The 27,796-nt window shown below is 36.5% G+C and overlaps 2 protein-coding genes across 12 annotated transcripts in view; one reads left to right on the top strand and one right to left on the bottom strand.

The window, feature by feature from the left end:
• The window catches only part of MYO6 (myosin VI), a 143,324-nt gene extending 128,148 nt beyond the window's left edge, over positions 1 to 15,176 (top strand). The window contains exons 30-36 of one of the 10 annotated variants that reach the window (XM_053222551.1): positions 248 to 274; positions 2,413 to 2,451; positions 6,455 to 6,558; positions 7,594 to 7,725; positions 10,066 to 10,092; positions 12,634 to 12,852; positions 13,373 to 15,176. In XM_053222551.1, the coding sequence (XP_053078526.1) occupies positions 248 to 274; positions 2,413 to 2,451; positions 6,455 to 6,558; positions 7,594 to 7,725; positions 10,066 to 10,092; positions 12,634 to 12,852; positions 13,373 to 13,572 (748 nt within the window). In that variant the 3' untranslated portion in view covers positions 13,573 to 15,176. Of the gene's footprint in view, positions 1 to 244; positions 275 to 2,412; positions 2,452 to 6,454; positions 6,559 to 7,593; positions 7,726 to 10,065; positions 10,093 to 12,633; positions 12,859 to 13,372 lie in introns of all 10 variants that reach the window. The other 9 variants (XM_053222550.1, XM_027057388.2, XM_027057384.2 and 6 more) reach the window with 9 other exon arrangements.
• Positions 15,177 to 19,617: 4,441 nt separating this feature from the next.
• The window catches only part of IMPG1 (interphotoreceptor matrix proteoglycan 1), a 132,103-nt gene continuing 123,924 nt past the window's right edge, over positions 19,618 to 27,796 (bottom strand). For both annotated transcript variants that reach the window (XM_053222556.1, XM_053222557.1), the window contains 2 exons: positions 22,351 to 22,423; positions 19,618 to 20,987 (listed from right to left, as the gene is read on the bottom strand). In XM_053222556.1, the coding sequence (XP_053078531.1) occupies positions 20,910 to 20,987; positions 22,351 to 22,423 (151 nt within the window). In that variant the 3' untranslated portion in view covers positions 19,618 to 20,909. The remainder of the gene's footprint in view (positions 20,988 to 22,350; positions 22,424 to 27,796) is intronic.

The following is a 27,796-nucleotide window of genomic DNA, read 5'->3' as shown; positions in this document are numbered from 1 at the left end:
CTAATCTAGATGTAATATATTTACTCTTTAATTTTCATTGAATGCCTTTAATATGCTTTTCTCATAATTTTTAATGAAAATTTTAAACATTAAAATTTTGAGTGATCTCAGATTAAATAAAGGTAACAGTTTTTTGCTTTTTTTTTTTTAATCAGTAAAGTCATTGAAACAAATTTGGCACAATCTAGATTTTCACAATTTGGAATTGGTTTTGACATTAACTAAAATACATTATTTTTCACAGAAGCAGTGGAGCAAGACCCAAAATGACACCGTATGTCATTTCTCTTTTCAAAATTTGATTTAGTAATACAACCTTTTTTTTTTTTTTAACAAGTTGTGGTTACTTTTTAGGAGAAATAGTTTCCTCATTGGAGTAAATTTTTGTTATTTTTTGCTTATATTTTATATATACTATATATATTTTAATATGAACGTGCTTGCTCACAACTGGGACAATCAAATACTCCAGATGTTTTTATTCATACATAGCATCACCATAAATGCGACAGCTACAAATGCAAATTGATAAAGGAATGTTCTGTCGGTGCCATGAAATTTTGAACAGGACTTTGTAAAGTTCTGAACAGAGTTGAGTTGTCTCCTTTCCATACAGTAGTTGCATTTCTGGAAAAATTCTGTGAATATTAAAACCATGGGGAAAAAAAACCCTGTATGTTTGTGTATATGTGAGTTTCACCTCTGTCGGGTGGACATGCCAATGTCACATGGGACACTGGGCAGTTGTTCCTTGTGCTGGACATTTGGCACCCCTGGCCCTTCACCTCCTCACATGCCAACAGTATACTTTCACCACAGCATTGATACCACAGGGCACCAAAAATTTTGAAAACATCTCTGGGTGCTATTTCCCTCCATTAGGACAACAGCTTTATAGTTACTGTTTGAGGTGGAATTAAATAAGCCCCGCAACCAGTGTGTAAGGTGACTGTTTGCATATAGTTTGGGAAAATTAGAAGGAAAAAAGCACCTGGGTACAGGAACCATTGCTGTCTAGTCTCTTTGGTGCAGCTCCTAGAGCAGTAATATAGGGTCAGGTGAGATGCTGAATCAGTAGAGATTGCCATCCAGGGTAGTGTTGGGGCATATGGAGAAATCTGTATATCATCAACAGGCCACATGGTAACGAGCTTAGAAAGGCCATGAATGCCCTTAAAAAACCTGCTGTGGCAAAAGAAATGGAGGAAAGTTTAGGAGAAAGAGATGGTAGAAACAGAGATGCTCTTGGATGCTAAGATAGAAACCTTGAGGTAGGGTGATAATAGAATTAAAAATATTTATTAAAATCATGCTGAGTTTGAAAGTTAGAAAATTCTGACTAGCCTAAATGGAGATTGATAAGTGAATTGCTCAATATATAATTTAATACATATTTCTGTTTATTACTTTGTATTTATTATCCTTGATCATCAGTTTTGAAAGATTACTTTTTCTCTGACTGTGCTTGCTTGGATAGTCCTCCTGTCAGCCCCTAATGTTCATTACAAAGAAAGAATTACAAAGGTCCTTTACTCCTTTAAATCAGGGTCAGAGCTCCTGATAGGCATCCAGGAAACTGCACCCTGATGCAAACATAACCATTTTCTTTTCTTATGATTTTTGTTGATGTGTAAGATTTTGAGGCTGCCAGAGTCTGATGAATAGAATTAGCTGTGAGAAAATGATTATGAAGGAAGAAAGAAAAATAGGAAAATAAAATAATGAAATTAATGAATTGTTGATGAACACAATGAAACATCTATCCCATTTCACAGAATTAAACAAATATTGAGAAAAGTTATACTTCCCTGAGGAATAAAAGAAAAATAAGTTTTGCCTTCAGGAAATGTTTATCCTTGGAAAGTCAGAATACTTCTGGTGTTTAATTTAACAAGCACTTGGTGCATTTGAATTCTTTTATTTTTTTAAAGCATGCTTTGATTTAGAATTTTAGAGTTTAGAATATATCAAAGTTTAAACTCTGACACCATAAAATAGATCAGCTTGGTTTACCACTGTTATGCCTTGTCTAATTAATATTTACTAAGCAACCCCAGTGTAAAAACCCTTGTGTAGAATCTATATCCTGCCAAGTTTCTTGTGTGCATTTAGAACATGCTAATTACATTCCATACATAAAGCCTGGCTCTCATGAGATTTTATCTGAAAGTTCCTACTACAAAAATGGAGTTCAGACAACTTTAACTGTATTTAAACAAAAATTTTGCTGTATTTTATGGTTATATGCCATCTTGAAAAGTATATTATAGACTTTTACAAAGTAAAATGATAGTGAATGGTTAAATCAATAATCCTGTTAAAACATACATTTTAAATTATACTTTTAGATCTTTTAGGTAATTTATATAGTTGTCTTTATAAAACTATGTTGTATTGTCATTTTTCTTATAGGGAACAGATGGCGAAAGAAATGTCAGAATATCTGAATAGGTTAGTGCAGTGGAATTTGGGGAAATGAGTGTCACCTCAAAGTCACATTTTTAAATCACTCTTCGTTATTTGGACCGGAACCTGTTACATGAATAGTCTGTTCTTCCTTGCAAATTTTCTGTACAAGAAATGTCACTTCACCCTGATGCCACCCTAACAGAAAAAGCTAAAAACCAGGGTTCTTAAATCGGTGATACTCAGTGGGGAAACGGTTGGCATTTTGGATGGGACTGTTCCTTGTTGGTAGTACTGCCCAGTTTGTCACTGGCCCTCACCACCTCAGTCTCGGTAGAGGAACCTTTCCTCTCAAACGGAATGAAAGTTTTGAAACTCTCCATGGAGGTGGTGGTGCCCCACAGCCCCTGTCCCTTCCCTGGTGGGAATCTCTGTGCCTCCTTGAAGGGAAAGTAGAGAAAGAGTGTGAGAGTCTTTTCACCATAGCACATGGTTTAAAAACCACTGATGTAAAAATTGAGCCACCAGAGAATATGACTTCCCAGCAGGATCTGGTCCTTTATAAGAGGATATAAACAGGTAACGTTTTAACTGTCAGTTTTGAAGTTACAGAGTTAATTGAAAGTGTTAAAATTAATATATTTTTAAAAATCGGAAGTCAGTTTTGCTACTACTCTATCATTTTTATGATTGTCTTTGTAACAAACCTAAATAAGCAGTAAACTCCACCTTTACTTTACTATTTTAGTAATTCCAGAGATGGGGGAAAGCATTTAAATGCATTTCGTTCATGTACTTGGGATGCTGAATATGTTTTTTAGCAGATGTATTTTTGTTTGACATAATATGAACGAAAAGGTAGTAATATTAAACCATATTTTAAGCAATAATAATTTGAATTCAGTGTTATTTTTTTAAGTATCAAAATATGCCTTATGTATATTGACACTTCATGGGTATTTTGACAATCTATAAAACTACATTATGTAAATTCACTCTTTTTCAAAAGAAATTAACAAAAACCCATAATAATTTTCAGCTGCTCTCCTCAAAAAGACTCTTAGAAGACCTAGGAAGAAAAGAGAATTTTTTTTTTTGTTAGTTTACTGAATGGTGGCTTAGAGATATAGAAGAGTAAAAAGAATATTTGAATAATGTTAAAGCTTAATTTATTGCTGAGGGTAATAGAGAGACCTTGCTGACACGCAGCTGGCTCTTTTTGAGCAAAGCAATTAAGAAGAAAAAACTACATGGAAAATTGCCAGTCACACAGCTTATGAAAAGGATAGATTCTGCAATAAATCTAAAACAGGTTTGAACCATAAAAATGCAAGAAGAACTAACTGGCCACATATTCTTCTTTAGCCAGGCTTATATGTTACTAACAATCATCATGTCTAACAGTTATTAAGTACATAGAGTGAAGTGTGCTATTTTTTATTCTCTACAATGAAAGAATAAAGAGGCCTTTTAAAGAGGCAAAAGTGCCTTATTTATTTCATTGTTAAGCTTAATATTAAAGGAATAATTTACTTTATTTCAGGAAGAAGTATACATATTTTCAAATATCATTTCTCATTAAGTGGTAGTGTCTTGACTGACAAGATTGCAGTTATCTTTCAGAATGTAAAATAATGAGAAAATATGACCTCATTTTCAGGTATTATACCTTGATCATCCCTCTTTAAGAGGAGATATTTTCCTCTTATGTGGAAAGAGGAAATGATAAAGGTGAAATTTCTGTGTGATACCTGAGAAGCAATATTTTAGTTCTTTAAAATTTAGTTCTTTTCATATTTGTGCCATCTTTCTTTTTTTTATGTCTTGAAATGTGATGTGTTTAAATTCTTCCTTTGTTACATTGATCTTACTTATAGCTTATTCTAAGTGTCTGCTGTGTGACAGGTGTCATATTTTGCTGAAAAGTAATGTTTATTGTTAACAGAAAAGAAGCTTCCAAGTTTTCTGAATAGTTATTTCAACTTCTATAGAAACAAGTTGTAAGCCCTGAATAGCACTGCTATGAAAAAGTTGAATTTATCCCATTTTATTTTTTAATTTATTTTATCTTTATATATATATTTTTTTTCTTTCTTTTCCTCTTTCTCTTTCTTTCTTTCTGTCTCTCTCTCTCTCTCTCTTTCTCTCTCTCTCTCTCTCTTCCTTCCTTCCTCCCTCCCTCTTACCAATGTTCCTACTATATTTGTGCCCTTTGAAATCTCTGTTATGTCTCATGAATTAAAACAAAATCTCTTCCTTTAATTAATTTTTTTTTTTTTAATTTACACAGGTCTCTGTCAGCAGGTCCTAGCGTGAAGGGTTGGTCTAAGTGGGTGCTCATTAATGTTTGTAGAAGGAATAAAGCAAATAAAAGAAGGTAGAGTCAGGACTAAGACTAGGACTTTTAGAGTCAGAGCAATCTGGGTTTCAGTCCCAGGTGCTACCATTTACTAGCAGTGTGGGGACCTTGGGCATAGTCTTTATCTCACTGCTCTCAGTCTTGGCTACTGATTTTTCTTTTTCTTCATCATGGTAAGTGTACTCTTTAATCCCCATCCCTTATTTCATCCAACCCCCACCCCACCACTCGGTTAACCATTAGTTCTGTGTAGTTAAAAGTCTGTTTCTTGGTTTGCCTCTTTTTCCACTTTGCTCATTTGTATCTTCAGTTCCAAATATGAGTGAGATCATATGGTATTTGTCTTTCTCTGACTTATTTCACTTAGCATTATACTCTCTAGATCCAACCATATTGTTGCAAATGCCAAGATTTCATTCTTTTTTATGGCTGAATAATTTTCCAGAGAGTGTGTGTGTGTGTGTGTGTGTATGTACCATATCTTCTTTGTCCATTCATATATCGATGGATACTTGGGCTGCCTCCATAATTTACTAGTTGTCATATTACTTGCTGAATATGAGGGTGTGTTTTTATCTTCTTAGAGAACTTTTTTTTTTTAATTTTTTTTAATGTTTATTTTTGAGACAGAGACAGAGCATGAATGGGGGAGGGGCAGAGAGAGGGAGACACAGAATCGGAAGCAGGCTCCAGGCTCTGAGCCATCAGCCCAGAGCCTGACACGGGGCTCGAACCCACGGACCGTGAGATCATGACCTGAGCCGAAGTCGGACACTTAACCGACTGAGCCACCCAGGCGCCCCTTAGAGAACTTTTCTAAGTGTTCTTTAACACAGGGGTTTCCAGACTCCAAGCAGCTATTTTAGCCCATCTTTCACAACTAATGGCAGTGGGTTGCAGTTTGGCTACTCACCTATGGACCCTGCATCAACCACATGCCCAGGGAAGTTCTGAGCCAGTAGCTTTTGTTGGGACTTGGCCGCCTGTAGCTTCTGGTAGTCTGTGGGTGATTGTACTGTGCGCCTTTATGGCTCATAAACCATTAATGTACTTCTAATGATTTTTAGGAAATCAAGAGGATTTTCTTTCTGATTTTGAGGAATATATATAAATGTAGTTTTTAACATTAAGTGTCCACTTATCCATTAGTTGGAATATTTAAACTGAAGTCTGGGATAGGTCCATGGTACCAGAGTTTTAGAATCAGAAGTTCTGATTGAAAACATAATATGGCTATTAAATGGCACACTGGAAGATTTTAATTTACGTAAGAATCCTGTAGTATACCATTCTTTAAACAAAAAAAATTTTTTTTACATTTATTTATTTTTTGAGAGACACAGGGAGACAGAGTACAAGTTGGGGAGGAGCAGAGAGAGAAGGTGGCACAGAATCCGAAGCAGGCTCCAGGCTCCAGGCTCCGAGCTATCAGCACAGAGCCTGACGCGGGGCTCGAACTCACAAACTGTGAGATCATGACCTGAGCCAAAGTTGGATGCTTAACTAACAGAGCCACCCAGGCGCCCCTGTAGTATACCATTCTTAATCTCACCTGTTAAAGATACAAAAATATATGGTTTTTTAGTAGTTATTTCCAGTTCTCAGACTTAGATTCACCTTCTTGCCCCTTTAGTCAACATGTCCTTTGTGCTTCTATTTTAAACATGTAAAAATATATAATAATTACAGAGGTCCTGCTGTACAAGCCACCAAGGCAGCTGCTGGTACCAAGAAATACGATCTCAGTAAATGGAAATATGCAGAACTACGTGATACCATCAATACTTCTTGTGGTAAGTGTATGGAGAAGATGAAAAATTGGGAAGCTCCATGGCTAACAGGTAAAAAAGAAATACTTAGACTGGAGCAAATTTTTTTCTTTTTTGGCATATAAATTAACATAAACCATTCTCTTTGTTATTCTCACCTTGAAATAGTGACCTAGTTTACTCACAAAGAAAGACTTTATATTAAATTCATTTTGCCTGTCTCTTATATAGGTCTAAGAGGGAAAACAGAGAAATTATGATTTGGTCTGTATTAATGACTGACCCTTCTGATGGTATTCATAATACTTAAATACCTATATATCAGAGTCTTGACCTACATATGCAAAGTAAAAAATGGCAATGCAGTGCTTTGTTTTTAAAGCTATTTTTCTTCCAACAAAGCAGTAAAATACTATATCCATATGATTCTACATAATTGTGTTCTTGTTTAAATCACAGTGTTTGAGTTTAGGATGCTATGCCTATGAACTCAGGTGCCATAAGCGTACAGAACTTGTTATGTTTTCTCCCTCCTCACTGACTGTCTGCATAATTACAAACATAAAAAATCTGTTGCATTTAAATACACCTTGCATTTGAGCACAGTGACTCTGACTTTGGACAAGTGACTTCACCTCTCTGATTCAGGTTCACTCATAAAAGACTTATTTATTTAGCCCAGCGTTCTTACGTAGAACAAATGGTATAGTAATAATGCATAAGAAAATGCTCTGTAAATGTAAAAGATAATATTACTGTAAAATGCTCATCTTTATCAATAATATGCTTACTTTTGATTTTGTACTATTTAAAAACAAAAAATGTATTGTATGTTACATATATATGTATGTATATATATATATATGTAACATATATATATGTAACATATATATATGTAACATATATATATGTTACATATATATATAATACATATATTATATGTTTATATATATATAAAATATATATAAGTTTATGCCACAGAATAATTATGTTAGACAACTAAATTAGGATGCTAATTCCTTTTTTGGTGGGGGGGTGCTTTTTCTATATAATCCATAGATATTGAGCTCCTGGCAGCTTGCAGAGAAGAATTTCACAGAAGACTAAAAGTGTATCATGCTTGGAAATCCAAGAATAAGAAGAGAAACACTGAAACAGAGCAACGTGCTCCAAAGTCTGTTACTGATTATGGTAAAAACAAATCTGTACTTTTAAATGCTCCAGAGTATCTATATATGAATATATATAACTATACATAAGACATTTGGGTAAAATATATAATACAGATTTTCTTGTACCGTGCAGCTGTGAATCACTGAGCCTAACACAACCACGGTGGCTTATCTTTCATAGCATTATTTCTATTAATATGTCTTTAAAGTCATATTTATTGAGAAGTATTTGAATTTACTTGTTAAGTAAACTCTGAAGGTAAGAATATTCTTGTCTATTCTGAAGTAGTTGTGCAGTAATGTTGTAAATATGTATTTTTTCACATATACGTATATACACATGCAGAACGATTATATGTGGAAATGTAAAGAGTTTCCATGTTTAATGTCTTTATTTAAAAAGTATCATTCCCAATACTTGACAGTATAGTTTCACAATGCATGACCCAAGTTGGCTTAGAAAATGAACTCTCATTTAGTTATATTTTGCCTTCCTCACTATCTTCCAAGTAAATAAAAGAAAGCAATGTTTGATTAATGTCAATTAAGTGGTACAATTTTAGTATTTCCAAGTTGTTGCAAAGAATAGACTGAGTAAAGGAAGTAATTGTTAATTAGATGTAAGTGCTAGTGATTGCTTGGTGGGGGCGGGGGGTGGGAGTGGTGGTGGTGGTCATCAGTCAGAATATAATGCTCTGGAAGGGCAAAGAGAGAGAACCCAGAACTAAGAACTGGCAGTTTGAAGGCCTTCTACACAATTATATTCTTGTGACCACCACTGTCTTCTCTAACTTATAGATTTTTCTCTGGGATTTGAATATATCAGGATGATTCCATTACCTGTTTACTGTAACAAGTTTCTAACCACAGTTTCCTTTGTTTTCTAAAAATGTGAATAGGCTATTCCATTTAGGTATAACCTTTTTAGCTGTCATGTTCTAATTATGGCCTTTAGCTGATAGGTGTTTATTATGGTTTTTTTTCCCCCAAAATGTATACATTTGAATGATTGCACTTCTTAAAACAAGTAATGTTGTAATATAGGGCACATATATTTTTAATGAACACACAAATATTTCTTATAGTTTTAAACCAAACTTTGGTACTGTACTCATCCAGCTTTACCCCTAAAGGGGCAAATGATACATGGCTTACCTTGTGTGAACACACCTTACTGAGTATGTTCTTACACTGTTTCCATTCATAATAATACTATTTGGAAGAACAAAAGAGTAGATTAAGAAAGTTTCCCAAGAGTCCCATGTAGGTATATGAACAAATTTATGGAATTTTATGTGAACACACACTCCACATGTATGTAGCCTTTGGTTATGGGACATTTTCAGGATAAAATGTAACTTCTGCTCTGAAAGTAGTTATTGTTTTCTTTATTTTTTTCCCATGTAAAATACATTCTGACACAGGAGTACAGTTAAAAGGAGGTGAGGTGTACTACGATACTTCTAACAGCTCAGTTGAGAAAATTCTGTACCTAGGTAGTTTCCTAGAGGGGTAGGTAATAAACCTTTAAAAGGAACTACTCTGTAGTTTAATGTTTACAAGGATAAGAATTTCTTAATTTGAGAAAATAAAGTGACAACTTATGATTAACAAAAATATAAGTAGCTGTTACCTAAGAATAATACTTGACAGATCATAGTAAAGTCTTGTAACTGGGAGTAGAGAGAATCAGACCCTCCTCCTATATGCTGTACTGGGTGAGCACATTCTCATCACATTTACTATGGAAAGAGATTTACAGAAATAATTCTTAGGGCAGTGGCAAATTACCCGGTAATGATTTACAGTATTTAGTTGCTTAAGACAGTGACTTTGGAGAGTAGTTTTATTTCATAGTTACTAAAATAAAAATTGCATGAGTTTAAGATTGAGGGAATTGAAAGAAATTAGAACATACTGAATGTGTATGAACATGGCAGTGCTTTTTCTCTAAGGCATATATTTTTTTGATGAATTTAGAAGTTTTTTATTTCTACAAAAATTCTAGTAATGCTTTGAAGGTACTATAATATCTGTTATTGAGTCATCATGTTGGATTTTTGTTTGAATATTACTGTATCCCAAAATTACAAATGAAATACATATATTTTTGAATTTAGATCCTCTTTATATGTCCATCAGCAGAATTTCCTAAAATATTATCAAAATAGCCTTTTTAAAAAAAAATCAGAAAGGAGCATATACTTGTAGGTAATTATGAGAATATTTGGCTGTGGATAGGATATTTATTTATTAGTCACCTCCTTGATTGATGGGAAGGCTTTATAAATGAGAAGAATGCTCATTTAACAGTTTTGACACTTTTATGTTTTCTTCAATGTAAAATATTTATTCACAGATTTTGCACCATTTTTGAACAATTCACGTAAGTCAATGGGTTGTAACTTATGAGCTAACTGGAAGATGGGTTAAAAATACTTTATAAAGTACTAACTTCTATTAAACTTTGTTTTGCTACAATTTTAAGTGGAGTTGTACTACATTAATGTTGGTTTGGCCATACTAAGATATTTAATTTGAGATTATGCTTTCATTTGGATCACTCCAAAATACATATGCAGAACAAAATTAATCTGTTGTTTTATGAAATTGTTTCCTTTTAAAAAAATAGCACTTTAAGCTGTGAATATGCACAGTTCTTATTGTAGCAAAACTCAATAAGCAGCTGATATTTTAGAATTAAGACTAACTTTAGGTGCTGGTTTCGAACACTGTTAGGGTATCAACATTTCACTCCAAAGACATCTGAATTTGTGTGATAATCTATACAGGTTTAATAGGATGCCCCCTAAGAGAAGAAGGAGATTATTCCGTGACTTGTATAGTGTCCTGTGATGCATGTTTTTGATAATTTAAAAGCTTTGAGTCATCTTAGCATACAGTAAATTTTTTTTGCAGTCAGTTGAGCAATAATGATTTGGATATAATACCATATTTGTTTGCCAACTTGTTGGACCTGATTTTTTTTTAAGTGCTTCTTGTAATTTATAGGGCCACATTTAAAACATTTCATATTTTAAAGGTGACACAATTGGATGTGAAAAAAAGTCATTTATTAGTTTCAAACTTTAACAAATGTTTATTTTGACAAAGAGAGAGTGTGGGAGGGGCAGAGAGAGAGACCCAAGCAAGCTCTGTGATGCAGAACCCAGCTTGGGGCTCAACTCCACAAATTGCAGGGTCATGACCTGAGCTGAAATCAAGAGTTGGGTGCTTAACCAACTGAGCCACCCAGGTGCCCCTAGTTTCAGACTTTAACATCCGTATCTTTGTACTTATTCAGATGAATATTTGTGGAAATTAAGGCTTCCTTAATGCAATGTTCAGTTCTCAACATTAGTTTAAAAAAAAGAAACTATCAAAGACTTTCCCTTGGATTTCTAAATTTTACCCAATATATTAAGGTACAGGAGGCTGTTATTTTAAAAGAAAAAAGGTTAATTTAACAAGTGGCCATCAGTATCCTAGTAAGTTCCCTGTCAGTTCGGTATTCTGTTACTGCTTAGGATGGAGGGAAAGTTTTTTTTTCTTATGCTTTTAAAATTTCTTAATTTGGGGTTAGTATATTTTCTGCAAAGTAGGAAATTTTTAAAAGTTAAAATGGAAACACTAAACTGTAAGTAGTTTGGAGGAACAAAGAGTAAATGAACTCATGTCTATGAACATGCTGCAGGCGGTGTGTCTCTTTAAAGTCACTAACAAAAGTGGGCTTTGGTGTCATTCTTTCCTAGGCATGTGCAGCTTTGCTAACTGCTTTTTGCTTTCTCTGGTTTGCACAGAAATAAATTCAGTTGCTATAAAGCCTTTGCTATTGGTGTTAAAAGTAGAATAAGAGTGTTTTCATCCTTTCGGTATTTGGAAATTCTTACAAAAGCCATGTGGCCTTCTTGACTTACATATATTCTATAATTTTTCATTGACATACTTAAGCATTTCAGTGAGGTTCTTAATTGAGCTGCAGTAAACGGTTGGTCTACTTTTAAAGTTGTGAGTAAAAAGCATATTAAACAGACTTTCTGAAATTATGCTGCTGAAACTGCAAAATTATTGCCCAGGGAAGTGTTTGTATTCGTAGATAAAATAAAAACCTAACTGTTTTGTAATGAAAATTGAGCAAGGGGAAAAAATTGTTATGAGTGCCGGGTCCAGTACTAGCAGAAAAGCAAGGGTTTTTCTTTCTCTTTTTCTTTTTTTTTTTTTTAATGACAAAACCAAATATTATATACTTCCCACTTATTTCAGTGGATTTTATCCCAAGAGAAAGAGGATTTCAGGAAAGTTCATGCTTACTGTTTCAGTTTTTTTGTTGTTGTCATGAAGTTGTCTAGTGGTGGTAGTAGTAAAATATCTGTTCTGGCCAGTTTAAATCCCAAAATCAGTTGGCAAAAGAGCAAACTTTTGTCTTCTACTTTTCTGAGGAAATAGTAATTAGATTGACAGGTATCTATAATTCTTCACGTTTGTGAAATTACCATTCATTTGTTTTATCATGGATAGTCTCATGAAAGTTATTCTGTGGCCTTCAGCTTTGAACTCTTTGGAGGAAAATTGTAAATCCTAGCAAATAATACTGGTTTGCTTTTCTTATTTTAGGTTACTGATACAGACGTTTGTGGGAATCTGCTGGGGCTTGTTTGTTGTTGGTGTTAGGGCGGGGGTGAGGGGGAGTGGTGTGTGTGTATATGTGTACTTGCGATGTTAAGCAACATCTTTAGGGAAAGAAAATTCACTAAAAAGTGAAGTTTTATTCACTTCTAAGTAATTGATATTTACATGTGTTTTAGATTTACTATTAGGAACCCCTCTTCTTCTCTTACAAAATGTGTGGTGCATTTTAGGAGTAAAGGCTGTTTGCGTTATCCCCTGGGCTGCTGGTGTAACTTGCCTTGCTTGTTCTTTGTAATAGCTCAGCAGAACCCAGCGTCTCAGCTTCCTGCCAGGCAGCAGGAGATCGAAATGAACCGACAGCAGCGCTTCTTCCGCATCCCATTCATCCGCCCTGCCGACCAGTACAAAGACCCGCAGAATAAGAAAAAAGGCTGGTGGTACGCGCACTTTGATGGCCCGTGGATTGCCCGGCAGATGGAACTCCATCCTGACAAGCCGCCCATCCTGCTTGTGGCTGGTGTGTGTGAGTCACGTGGAAAAAGGATTATAAACCCTCTGAAGGAAACAGCCTAATATACAATATTAATGATCCATTAAATTTCAGGACTGAGGGATGGAGTTTTGCAGTTAAATTAGACTTCCAGTTACTTGAGGATTAATTTATGATGTGAAATTGTTTCGATTAATTATGTCCTCGTAGAACACGTAGAAACTTGTCTGTGTCCTTAGAGCCTTATCATTGGTATTTAATTATATCAGTTGATTTATAATTGTTTAAAGAAATGTAGCATTTTTATTAAGGTTGATAATGTGTTTGATCAACTGCAGTGTTAGTACTTTCTGAAAGGTCCTTGGTGGAAGACAAATTTAACTTGTTTCTGGTGAACTTATTAAGGAGATTTCTGTCTTAGAGGAAGAAAACAAAGTTTTAAAAGTTCTCAATTCTGTGAGAATTGGTAACTCTTTCAGGTATAAAGTCTATAATAAGCGCCTCTAAAGAGATACATGCTTAATTCTCTGATGTCTCACCTGTGCAGGGAAGGATGACATGGAGATGTGTGAGCTGAATCTTGAAGAGACAGGCCTGACTCGAAAGCGTGGTGCTGAGATTTTGCCAAGACAGTTTGAAGAAATTTGGGAACGCTGCGGAGGTATCCAGTACCTCCAGAATGCAATTGAGAGCAAACAGGCGAGGCCCACGTATGCGACGGCCATGCTGCAGAACCTGTTAAAGTAGATGGTGCACCTGACCTGACAGCTGGGAGCCAGGCTGGGGCACTAAGTAGGGTGTGTGCCCCCCAGGATTTGACCTTTCTGTGACCGTGTTAGAACTGCTGATACAAAGTGAACAGATTTTATTAATCATGGCTTTTTGTTAATTTAAGGTAAATTATGGTAGTGAACTTGGGACCTAAAAATTGTTTTCGTGTATCCAATGGTAACTGTTAAACCTCTCCTCCCTCTAATACTGGTTAACACTTGGACAGATTCTGACATTTCTCATTCTTTGCCAACAGACTACCTGAAGTCCATTGTAATTGTTCTCTAGGGAAGGAAATGTTTTAAAAACTCAAAATACTGACTTTGCAAGGATGGCACAGAACCATATAACTGGAATAATGAAACCTTAGGTTAAATTTTCTTGTGAAAATTAAGGCACTTAATCAAGGCACTGATGCTTTGATCTGGAATGCTGTGTACTTTTTTAATTCACTTTTTCAGAAATTGATGGATATTTCCATTGAAAGTGGAAAATTTTTTTTCCTCCTCCTTTGTGGTGTGGCTTAGTTTGAGTAAAGCAATTCACCTGAACTTCTAGAATTCTAGAAAAGAGCCTGAATGTATTTGATGTACTCTGCGATAAAGAAGGTACTCACAGATTTATTTTTCTTTTCTATCATGTTTTGTTGCTATATAAGAATATTTTCTTACAGTCCGTGGACAAATAAAGGAAATTCAGGACATTTCAGTGCTTAAAAGTTTTGAGATAACTTGTTTCATTTAGAAAAGGAAATAGGTTTTCGGTGGCAATGTGGCTTAACTGGACTGAATTCAAATTATTCTTTCAACTTCATCTCAGTTGCAATTTTTGTATCAGAATCTTGTCCAAGTTGTTTCGTATGATTTAAGCTAGTGTTCTGTTTCAAAATATCTTTGTTTTTGAAAATGTCTAGTGTCTTTTTTGGCCTTGAGATTTTGGTAATTATAGAACTGTTTTGTAAGCTTTGTAATTCAAAAGCCCAGTACTTGGTAATTGCTTATTTCATGTAACTGACGATTTAATTTTTTTCCTTGTGTGTTAGTTTTGATCAAATGTCAGCAGTTTCAAATTTAATATTTATGACGTTATATTAGGAATTTGGAGACAAAAATACATCATGGAGTTATGCTGATATAATGATAGTGAGTCGTGTTTGTATTTTAGAATAAAATTAGAAAAATAAAATTATTCTCTGTACTTTTCCCCCTGATTTTTAAAGACCCTAGCCTTTGAAATGATTTCCAGTGATTGTTTTTTCTAGAAAGAGTACCTCAGCCAGGAAGATCTTTCCCAGCTGATTAGATTAATGCTTGTGAGAGCCACACACTTTTTTCTGAATTGTTTCTCTCATAAGATGTGTCTTAGTACAGAAATATTTATTTATTATGATACTGTGCAAATGATTGTCTCCTGTTAAAGAAATTAAATTGTCCTATCTGTGCTATTGGGAATGTGAATAGGATTATCTTTTGAAGGCTGTATTACTGTGGAGATTCACCCACCCTCGGGTCATTTGGTCCCTGTGATTGGTGCAGAAGGTCTGGTTACTGAAAATAAACGACCTGTTCTCTCTCTTCTCATCACTTGCCTTTAATTGGTGTTTTTATTTGTATAGGATAGTGAATGATGAGCTTAACTAGTAGCAAATAAAGTCCCTGAAGAAAATTTAATAACCAAATTGACTTTTAATGACTTATCCCTTTAGTACTGTTTTCAGAAGGAGTTTTATGTGTCTCCTAGATACATTTAAGTACTAGATGGAAAACCCATCAAACAGGTTAAAATTACTGTAATGAGAGAACTTAATGTTTGAAGAATTTGTAAGACACTTATCACAGCAAAGCATTGTTGCAAGTCTTTCATTTTTTATTTTAATAGCTAATAAAATTACAGTTTTAAGCTATTTTGTTGCTAATTATGTCACACAGCTGTCCTAGAACTTATCTATTTAAAGTTGTCTCCTGAGTTAATTTTGGCTACCAGGAGAATTGCCCTAATTCAGATAGATTTACAGTAACCTACATATAATAGATACACACGTACACACACACACACACACACACACACACACACACATACCCCTTTGCTGGAAAAATTTGGGAGCCTGTCAGCCTTTAAAAGGAGTAGCAGAAATGGTGTTCTAAAAGATGTGGATATAGCTGCTTTACAGTGTTCACAGTCAAACCCATAAACGTTGTGTGAAAACTATAGGAATCAAAAGTCAATTTCTATTTAATGCCATTTGAATTGAGATTTAAAATTTGAAATTTCAACCAGTGTACTGTATATTAAGAACTAATCTCTTTAAAAAAATTTTTTTGAATGTTTGTTTATTTTTGAGAGAGAGACAGAGCATGAGCGGGGGAGGGGCAGAGAGAGAGGGAGACACAGAACCTGAAACAGGCTGCAGGCTCTGAGCTGACAGCACAGAGCCCAACACAGGGCTTGAACCCATGAACCGTGAGATCATGACCTGAGTCAAAGACGGACACTCAGCTGGCTGAGCCACCCAGGCGCCCCAAGAACTAATCTTCTCTTAATGGGTTTTCTTACTCAGTACATGTTCCTTCCTTAGTGTATACTTTACAAAAGTAGACATACATAAAATACTAAGAATGAGAAGGAAAAATTCAATTTGATTATAATGTAATTCCTAATTCCACTAACACATTTGAGATATGTATTATGAGCTATGGGTATGCACTGAGAGAAAGGAAGTTTCTTTAGTACACACATGTCAAGAGAACAGTGAATTTTCTTTGTTGTAAAGTTGAGTAGATGGCACCTTCTCAAAGGATTATGTGAGGAAAAAATAAAATAATGCACGTAGGAGTATAAGCCTACACAAGAGACATTCTATTGTAACTTACATTCTGCTTCCTATAATGTCTTTTTAATAGGTCATTCTTTCCTGTAACACAGTGAACACTTTTGTTTTGCAAACAACAAAGAAAATATAATCTTACGTGGAAAATAGGTAGGTGGTATTTGTGGAAGCTTAGCTAGAGAATAGAAGAAACAGGCAGGAATAATAATGAGGATTAATTGTAGAGCTCTATTAATTGGATTTTTAAAAAAAATATTTTAATTCACAGGTTATTACTATGGTTCTCAGGGGATCCAGATACGTAGCTCTTTGGTTTCTTTTTGTGAAGGACTGTAAGAGTACTTGGATAAGTAGAATAAATATTTATTGAATGAATCATCAGTTAATACAATGTTAGTGGTTGGTCTGCCTCCTTTTACAGAGGAGGTAAAAGAAATCCAGAGGGATCAAGTAATTTAATTCTAGACCATGAACGAGATATAAATGTTTTTGCTCCAATCATGTGGAACAAAAAGAATAAAAAAAAAACTGTTTTGAGTAGCCCCCTGTAGATTTACAAAGGGTTGTTCCTTTGTCATTCCACATCTCCAGAAGGTGTGACATATTCTATGTTTCATTACCAGAAATAACAAGTATTGAGAGTTTATTTCTCCCAGAAGACAAACTAACAAGGGAGGAGAGGGCAGAAGATACTAAAAATGAGAATAAGGACAAGTCGAGGGCACAGTTGTAACAATAAGGAAAGAGAAGAGGAACAGCAATGGAAGAGAAAGAAATGGGTCTTCCCCTGAAAACTCTACTTCCCCAGGTTGAACAACACTGATACATTTTAGGTGACAAAGCACTCCTGATCTTTGCTGAGTTTTAGAGTGAATTATATGTAATATAGAAGCAGAACCTGTGGTTATTAAAACTTGAGTCACAGTAGACCTGGTGTATAAAGTCTTAGCATATAGAAATGGCACTGCCACACTGGAGAAGACGAGCAGTGAGTAGACATTCTGTGCATAAGCCTCATGGAGGGATAGAGTTGGACAGACTCTGAGAGGTAGAGTCTACCCATGTCAGTACCAGATCATTGAATACAGTTAAGTTCAGTTCACATCAGTGTATTCTTCCTTCCCCATTACCAACTTAATAGATGAAGTAAGTTTGGTTGTCAGACTTTGCAGAAATCTTTCAAAAGATAATCAGGAAAAAAATGTACATTAAAATGAGAATCTTTAATCCTAATTTGTATCTATGCAGAATCTCACCTTCAAACCTCAGATTGGCTTATTGTCCATTTTCTTCTCACTTTTGAAAATCCATCTACTTGCAACTGTTACTTAATTTTTCCTCATTTCCTTAAAAATGTATATCTGATTATTTCCTAAAATACTGATGTACTGGAAATAGAAATAATAAATGCCGTCTATGTAGAACTTCCTCTTGCATCTTGTGCTTTTAATACAGTTACAGCGTGTTAAAAACAATTATAAGCATTACATTTGTTGCCCCACGTCTCAGATGGAATCAATTGGAGAAGTCTGGGGTCCTGAGCTGGAACCCCTGTGCTAGATGGCTGTGGGAAGAGGCAATGGAACTCAGGTGACTGACTGGAATATCCTTGAGTTTTGGTCCTAAACTTTTATGGGTTTCCCATCCAGGGAACAAACAGGATTGACCATATGTGGTCTACAACTACTCACATTGACTATGATGAAGTTTTGGGGTAATGGGAGTTCATGGGGTCTAGAGCCAACGGCCAAGAAAGAATTCTTGAAGACCTCTTTGGTGAAAGAAAAGGTGATTTACTAGAGCGTGGGGGCAAGATCCATGGGCATGAAGAGCTGCATGGGGTCATAACAGGTAACTCCTTATATACCCTCAGGTTGGGAGGGGGTCAGGGATAGAACAAATCTCTAAGGAATTTTGGAAGCAAGGTTTCCAGGACCTTGAGGGGCTAGCTGTTGCTAGGGAAACACCATTTATTACCTTTTAATAAAACCTCAGTCATGAGACCCCTAAGATGTATATCAGGGGCTTGGAGTATGATTGCTAGCATATATCTTTGGGCAGTTGGGATAAAGGAAGTAGACTTACAGGATCCTTGAGGTTGGGATAATGTTAAGCCAAGATTCCCTTTTGCCCCCAGCAAAATATCATCATCGAGGAAGCTGAGCTCCTAAAGGGAGGTCAATGGGCTGTAGGCAGTAAGGGAATTTGATTTTACATTTGCCTTAGTTTCCCACATTACCATGGCAAGCACTTAAATCCCTTTCCTTGGTTCTTGGGCAGCCAGGAGTGTCCGAGGAATACCACCCATATTCCACCTGGGGGGTGGGGGTGCTGTTAGACTGCATTTTGCCCTCAGCTTGCCCCATGCTCCCTCATCAACTAGAGAAAACCCAAATCTTGGCTACCTTTCCCCAGGTCCTTACCAATCTGTGACATGACAAAGGAAGTAAAATCTAGGGATCCAAAGAAGAGGCCTTCTTGCTGAGACTTTGAATGTAGATAGTCTCCATAGTACTTCCTGCCTCTCATTTGGAACCTAATGATCCAGGTGGGGTTTCTGAGAGTGCAGGTCAACAGCTCTTCTCTGGCTGGTTGGAAAAGACCAATCTGAAAAGTGGGTGATCCAGTGAGTGAGAGACACTGGCTTCAAAGCAGGACCCTTTTTAACAGAATGAAGTGTTCGCCTACTTCTCTTTCCCCATCAAAAACTACATTCCTTACTCTTGTTAGAGCACAACTGAAATGTAGAGGGTGGAGGGCACATTATGAGGAGGTGATAGTGTTAGAATTTAATTTTTTCTCTTGATGGAATCGTTTTCAAGTGCTTTTGGTTGGCCTCTCATGCTTCTAACAATCGTGTTTTCCCTTGGGTTCCAGAGATAAGTGAGTAGGTACGTCTCCTACCACCGTTCTTTGTGGCACTTGATCACCATGTCACAGTTTGAATTCCTTCTCCCAAATCACAGGTCCTCACTTTAGGGGACGATTGGGGGTGGGAATAGGGTTGAGAGCCATGCATTTCTGAGGCCAACAGGAGTGAATTTGCAAGGGTTTGTAACCAGGAGAGGATACCACTTCCCAAAAGAATATGTGTTCATTAGGAAATACTTGTTTTTATTCTTGAAGTTTTACTGCTAAAGTGGTGCTGCCAACGTTGAATATTTTCTCATCTTTTGGTAGCATTAAAATCATGCTTAAAATCATGTGTCATAATCCATAAAGCAAATCCAGGGAACAGCTACTAAAACACAGATCCATTTTATTAAAAATCTATGAATATAGTGCTTACATTTTATTGAAATTAAGGTTTTGCAGCAAATATATTAGTAGTGGAACATTTGAAATAGATACAGAGAAATCATTTTTCATTAAGTAGCACGTTTAAAAACTGACTAAACTGGATTACTTTGATGCCAATCTACCTGTGCATACAGCAAAGTTAATGTCAAGAAGTATTCAATAGAATTATTAAATTTTAGGAAGACAGTTCTCTGTGGTGGAAAATAGGAATTGGTTATGTCACAAAGTACAATGTAATTTTTCCCCCCAACATAGTGTCTTCCTTTAAAATAGCTTTATGCGGGGGGTGCCTGGGTGGCTCAGTTGGTTGAGCGTCTGACTCTTGGTTTTGGCCCAGCTCATGATCTCACGGTTTTGTGGGTTTGGGCCCCACACTGGGCTCTGTGCTGACAGCATGGAACCTGCTAGGGATTCTCTCTCTCCCTCTCTCTCTGCCCCTCCTCCACTCATGCTGTCTCTGTCCCTCTCAAAAATAAAGTTAAAAAAAATAGCTTTATGTGGTAACAAGAAAAGTTAGATTTCCCATAGTATATATATCTGAATGCCAGTTCCTTTTTCTATAAAAGGAACAATTCAGAAATTATTGGCAACAAAACGATCTACTGTGCAAGCACTAATTTCTGGTAAAACTAGTGTGCCGAAGAACTGAAGGTGTGTGTGTGTGTGTGTGCGTGCGTTACAGACATTAAAGTGCAGAGCATATATACCCTCACCACTGTTTACATACTGGATACACCTGTGTTTCAGAGAGATCTGCATGTCCTTGCATATATGTATTTCACGTGCACTGTAACACATGAAGAGCTTTGCTTCCTGATATATTGTTCAGCCTCCCCAAAACAATAGGTAAGTTGCACTTGTAAATGATCTGTGAGTAGTGTTTTGAGGGCAGCTGGAAGCAAACCTGGTTTGCTGTCACGACTATCGGTCAGTGATTGTGTTTTGCGCTTTGATAATAAGCATCTTTTTTATGCGGAAAGTATCAGTCATCAAGTTCACAATTCTTCCCTATTTGAAATATGGTGTGTGTTGTTTCTCAATGTTGACTATATGCCTGGATTCGGATGACCGGTAAATATGCCTGCCTGTGTTTTCAGAATTTTCACAGAGTGGACACAATTTTCCTTGAGAAAGCAATCCATTTCTCTTGAGACAGATTAAATTATAATCTGCATATTTTTAGTTCTTAATTTCCTTCCCAATCTTGATAGTTAAATTCTTCATATCCTTCAGCCAGTAATTCAGAATCTCTTTTCCTGATTATCTGGAAGAGAAATAGTTTCAAGAGCTTACGAAATGCCATCTGAGGTCAAATCAATATTTCATTCTAATATTGCCTCTGCTGGTGTTTGAAAGAGTATGCTTGCCATTTAGGATATCTTCTTTGAAAGGTTTGGGGATGCCCTCCAAAATATTCCTAACTTTATAACCTAGTAGGAATGGATTCCATCTCTTCTTAAACCCATTTAGATTCTCAGGCTGAAGCATCTCTTAAAGCAGAGGGGGCAGTTTGTGAATTAAAGTCACCACCTTCCCTTCCAACCTCAGCAAACATGATTATTCCATGCTGCTGCTTCATTTGAAATGTGGTCCTTAAATCTACCTGGCACTCTAGGATTTACTTAGTGTTTGCTTCATCCTGGACATTTTATTAATAGCAGACATGGTGTTTCGTTGTCATTTTATGGCTCAAGACTGAACTTCTTCTGTCTTTCCAATTTCCTTTGTTTCAGGAAATAAATACGGCACACATTATTCCCGTGTGCACCTGGCTACACGGAATTATGATTAGTATTTGGTGTGGCTGCCTCAGCATCCTTGATTGTATATTGATGGTAATAACTTGTTTCAAGTACAAGCTTTGATGTGTTTGTTTCCATCCAACACTATAGATCTCGGGTAGAGTGGGAACTGGCTGATTATCACTCTTACAAAACATCAAAGACTAGGTACAATTTTTGAAACTAGGCAATTTTAGGATAAAAGTTGTCCAAGGTATTTTCTCAGAAGGTATGTTTTTTAATCTCTATATTTAACCTGGTTAGAGATAAGTTATTTCCCTTTGTAAAACAGAATTATTTTAGTCAAATAAGTTGGATGAATACTTTGAAAGGGATACCTAGGACACTGGAAGGAATATTTGAGGATGAAATTATAGGAATTTTTGAAGTTACCCATTGTTCACAAATCATGTGTCTTCTATATATTTCTCTACACAAATTTTTGCTTTCGCTCATTGTTTGAAATCAAAAGAAGATACAAGAATATGCATAAAATGATTCAGTTCCAAGAATATGAGTTATGAAAATTTCAACCTGTTGCAATGCATTTGATAAATGGCATGCATATTTTTATAAGAAAAAGTGAATAAAACACTTGGCTTGTTTTTCTGTTATTTTATTATTTTGTCTACACATTTCAGATAATGCCAGCCCTCTGTCTCTATCTTCCTTGCACCAACAAATCCCCTTACAATACCCCCTGCCCTTACATACTCAATTAAAAAGCCCGGCAAATAAAGGCAAAGTGCTCTTTCTTATCTCTCTTTAAAACAAGAGTCAGACCTAGAAATAGTTTAAATTTTCTTACAAATTCAGTAAAACCAACATGTAAAAGTATTACTTTACCTTGTTATTTTGCTGACGTTGGAATTTTTTAACACTAGTTTTGTATGCTTGATTTTTAGAGTGACCTGGTGACCTACAAAAGAAAGCAAAAATATGGTTTATTTCCTGGGCTTATCAACATTGAGAGCAACTACAACTTGCTACTATTTTCGCTTTAAAATGATGACAACAATGAAAATGGATAGCCCATTTTTGCAGGTGCTGCCAGTGAGAGTTGAAGAAGTATGCTCTCTGCTTCTGTCCCTGAGTCTCACCTCCCAGTTGGCTCACCGTTCTTGGGCAGCGGTCTCGGAAGGCCTGAACAGAGCTCGAGAGAAAGATGAGGGATAACTTCATCTCGCAAAAAGTGGAATTATTTCTTTTGTGAGTTATTTTTACAGTCGTGAGTCGTGGTTGTTGAACAACAACCACGTGTAATGACATTTGTTTGTACAATTTAAAAACAAAAGTTACTTTATAATTTGATGTATATAATTCCACATTTTTTAACATACATATTATATAATTTCTGATGGTAGTGTATACACCTTTTGCACCTTGCCCTTTCCCTCTCTACATTATAAAATGGGTATAATATTTGGGGGATGTTCTGTGACATATATTCATTCCCTTATCAGTAAACTGTTTTCTTTCTCCCAACATTCTGTCCATAATAATTTCAGGGAAAGGCGTAGAGATGGTATCACTATAGGAGGAAGGAAGCTGCTATCCTGGAGGTGTAGTCTGAGGAAATAAGTTCCTTGTTCCTTCAGCATGTTTGGTTCCTACTTGCCCTGGTTGGGTGATTTGGAGGCTCTTAGAATACTAAGGGATGTGTAGGTGTGTGGGGTCATAACTGAGAGATCACAGGTGAGGTGAATATGAGGATAGAGGCTTTCCACAGGGCCTGGTGAGGCAGGGAGAGTCTCCACCCCCCCCCCCCCCCCACTCCCCATACATCTAGATACCATCTTGGAGAAAGGATAGGAAGGGAAAAGATTTTTAAGGCTGATTATATATTGCAAAGGAACTGAGTTGCCTAAAGTGATTGCTTCAATTGTTAATCAGATGAATTTTAAAAATTGGATTGGACTATATTAAACTCTAACTCCTCCCTCTCTTGGCTCCTCCCCTCACCCCCACTCCTTCTCCATCCAGTGGAGAAAGTGCTCCTAAGGGAGTTAGGAACAGCTACAAGAGATGAAAAATGGACCCCTCCCCCATCTGAGGTGTAGCAAGTGAGTAAATCTGGGATCTTACTGTAGTAAGACAAGTCCTTCCTTATTATAAAAATCTCCTCAGAGATGTCACTTTGCATCATCATTTCCTTAATCTGGCTCCTGTATTAGGAGCCTATTAAATTAGGCCCATTAAGCTGAAGGACAAAGTGAAAAGTTTTAGATCTGAGGAGGAAAAGTCATAATTTATTTACTCTTAGATATAGATTTGTATTTTTGGAATATGTATAATAATAATTTTGATTAATGGAAGTCAAACTCATTAAGCTTTTAAAAAAGAGACCTTTGAAAATGAAAATTTTGTTCATTCTTGGGAGAATTTTTGCCAAGTTCCATACAACTGAATCTATCTACAGAACATCTACAATTGAAGGAAAGGAAAAACGTATGGAGTACAGTCATAAATACTGAATGGAGGAAAAGAAGGAAGAATAAAGGTGAAAATACAATGAATGAAGGCTTGGCAGTGGAATGACAAAGAAAACAAACTGAAAATGTTTGTTGTAACTCAATGGACTCATCTGTTCAGCAAGGCCCTTACCCTCAGTACAATTTCCCATCTCTCCCTTCATTTTCAGGTAGATTAACAAAATCGCAGCTGAGTTTACAATTCTTGAGAGGGTGCTGCTTTCGGTGTTACATCACTTTCATGTCCTCCACCGATGTGCTTCTGCGTTTGGGCTTGCATTCCAGACAGGGAATCTCAGGTTGTGTTTAGGGGGCTGCCCTTTGTGGATAATCATCAACCAGCTCCAACCATGCTAGAGGCAGGGTCGTTTACCCCGAAGAGCGTCTAATTTATCCCTCACCTAAACCAGTGGATGTATTCTGATTATCCCCCTTATCTAAATGAGAAATTTGAGGTTTAAGGTTGCCCAAGGTCACAACTAGGTGGGGTAGAGCTGGAATTTTAATTCCAAAGCCTCCAGACTTCATCACTGTCTTTGTCTATGGTTGATAAGGTCTTAAATTGTCATGTAAGTAAACCTCATATACGTAAACTGTCAGAGTCACATAAACGGTGGCATCCTGTGAGGAGCAGGAGGAGGTGGCAAGGATCCAGGGGGGCCCCTCAGCACCACTATACTCAGGGGTCGTCCACGCTGAGTGTCTGAGGCAGTGCACAAGGGCAATGGGAATTGTCCTCATGCTGAGGAGATCCGAGTTTAGCATTTAACACTGAGCAATTCTTGAGGCATCTGGGTGGCCCAGTCGGTTAAGCATCTGACTTCGGGTCAGGTCATGATCTCGCGGTCCGTGAGTTCGAGATCCACATTGGGCTCTGAGCTGTCACAAGCCCACCATCAGGTTCTGTGCTGACCGCTCAGAACCTGAAGCCTGCTTTGGATTCTGTGTCTCCTGCTCTCTCTGTTCCTCCTCTGCTCATGCTTTCTGTCTCTCTCTCAAAAATAAACCTTAAGAAAAAAAAATAACACTGAGCAGTTCTTCTTTCCACTGTTAACTGGAATAGTAGCTGAGTGCGTCTGTCATTCCACATACGTGCTATGCTTTTCCTTACATCTTTGAACCATACAAAATTGCCAATATTTGATGATTTGTTAACTGACAGAATGGTAATGCCACACAGTTGAACCTACTATACTTATAAGTACATAGTTTAATTATTAGGTTATTACATAAACAAGGTCTATTATTCTGCAATTTACTTTTCTCATTTAATCAAATGTCTTTTTTTTCCCCTATGGCAGCTCCAGTAGAGCTATATCATTGCTTTCTAACTGCTGTGTTCCTTAGTGACTGACACACTATGCATGATTTAACTCTTTCTCCATAGATGGGCATGATTCAAAGCAATGATGCTGCAAACATTTCTATAAACACATCTTAGTGCACAAATGCAGTTATTTTTGTAGGAATAATTGTCTAAAAGTAGAGTATCTGAATCAAAAGAAAACTTTTATGGATACTAACAAATATTTCTTGATAAAAGGTTTTTCTAATTTATACATCCACCAGCAACGCTTGATAAACTCATTTTCCCTGGGGGTGCCTGGGTGTCTCAGTCGGTTAAGCACCTGACTGATGATTTCCGCTCAGGTCATGATCTCACGGTTCGTGGGTTGGAGCCCCGCATCGGACTCTGTGCTGAGAGGTCAGAGCCTGGAGCCTGCTTCGGATTCTGTGTCTCCCTCTCTCTCTCTCTCTCTCTGCCCCTCCCCTGCTCACACTCTGTCTCTCTCTCTTTCTCTCAAAAATAAAATAAACATAAAAAAAAAAAGAACTCATTTTCCCTGACGTTACCCATACTGGATATTATTAGCTATTTATTTATTTATTTATTTTTACCAAACTCACAAAGTCACAAATGCTATCTCTATTGTTTTTGGATTTCCCTGATTATAGTGAGAGTGAGCATCTTTTCCTACGTTTTCTTGGTCATCTGGATTTCTTATATGAGTTTTTAAGATATAAAATAGGTTGTTAAGTATTTTTCTCCCACCTTCTTAATATGTTAATTTTATTTGTGGTGACTTTTTTCCTGTAGAAATCCTCTTCTTAATGTCATCTGGGATTGGTATCTTAATTAGGGAAGGTTTTTTTTTTTTTTCTAAGCCCAGGATTATTAGAAATGGTTTTAAAGATAGTTTTCCTCAATTTTCATAGTTTGATTTTAGATTTGAATCTTTGATATAGAATTGATCTGTGTAAAAAGTAATTTTATTTTTTTCTAAATAGAAGGTCAAATTGTACTCTAACCATTATTGACCAGTCCATACTTTCCACTGATTTGAAATGCTCATTAAAATAAATTCCGGTGCGTGTGTGGCTCAGTCGATTAAGTGTCCAACTTTGGCCCAGATCATGATCTCACAGTTCATGAGTTTGAGCCCCGCACTGAGGTCTCTGCTATCAGCGTAGAGCCTGCCTGTCTCCCTCTCTCTCTGCCCTTCCCCATCCCCCCCCCAAAATAAACATTAAAAAACTCCCTAAATATAAGGATCTATTTGGGTCTTATATTTATTCTGTGTATTTATTGTCCTAGTGTTCTAAATATTATTTTATGTATTATTCTCTTACAGAGAAATCTCTCCATCATTGTACTTCCAAGATTTTCTGTTGTTCATTTTCACTTCTGGAGGATTTTAGGAACAATGTCAGATTCCATTTAGAATCCTGTTGTGATTTTAAGTGAGATTAACCTGGAGAAAGTAGACAGCATTATCGTAACCCTCGCTCATCTGAATGGACATTCTGTGCTTTATGTTCTTTGTAAAGATGCTTTATAAATGTAATTTCATATGCCCCCTGCAGGAACCCAAAAGGTTTGATTAGTCTCAAAAAGGTTTGATTCAATGAGGGAATCGAAATTCTGAGAAGTAATTGTTCAAGGTCACTTGATTAGTAAATTGCTAAGCCAAAATTTTAATCACAATTTGACTCCAGAATATTGCTTCTTAACCATTATTGGATAGTTGTCTTTAACTTTAAAAGAACAGGGTTATGTTTCAAGAAGAGAAAGGCTAAATCTTTCTAGGTTCTTTTTTTAAGTTTATTTATTTTGACAGAGAGAGAGAGCAGGGGAGGGGCAGAGAGAGACGGAGAAAGAGAATCTAAGCAGGTTCCCTGCTGTCAGGCAGAGCCCGACGACGTGTGGCTCCATCTCACAACTGAGATCATGACCCTAATGACTGAGCCACCCCGGCGCCCCTCTCTTGCTTCTTTATTGAGGAACTGATGGCCATGAGCTCCCTGGTGGGAAGTTAGAGACTGTGGCCACTAGAATGAGTAAGAGGACAGTTTTAAAAAAAAACCATGATGATCTACTAAAGATAGGGGTACAAGGTGGTCTAAAAGCCTGAGGAAATGTTCAGGTGTGTGTATTTGGAAACTCATGACTGGGAAAGGTGAGGCAGGCTCACGAAGAAACTCTCAGAGGTCAGAGTGCACAGTGTGGACCTTATCTGGGTATCACAGGATTTGGAGAAGAATCGGGAGGCTTCATGTTCCCTGACCGTTCATAACGCCACCTACACCCTAAAGTCTGCGTCATGAATCCCTCCTCCTTTTCCCTCTTCTTAAGAGCTTCTCTTAACCTTTCTGTTGGAAATGAAGATTGACTAAACACAGCAGACCTAAAGAAAGGACTACTATGTAATCATTAAAGATGACGGTACGGAAAATATTTAATGCCATGGGGGAATGTTCTAAGTACAAAAGCTGAGTATAAAACCAGAAGCCAGTCTGATTCCATTTTGCTTTAGAACATT

This window comes from Acinonyx jubatus, chromosome B2 (genome assembly GCF_027475565.1).
Source record: "Acinonyx jubatus isolate Ajub_Pintada_27869175 chromosome B2, VMU_Ajub_asm_v1.0, whole genome shotgun sequence".
Taxonomy (NCBI): Eukaryota; Metazoa; Chordata; class Mammalia; order Carnivora; family Felidae; genus Acinonyx; species Acinonyx jubatus.
Note: the sequence above shows the minus strand (reverse complement) of the source record. Positions and strands in the feature narration are given on the sequence as shown.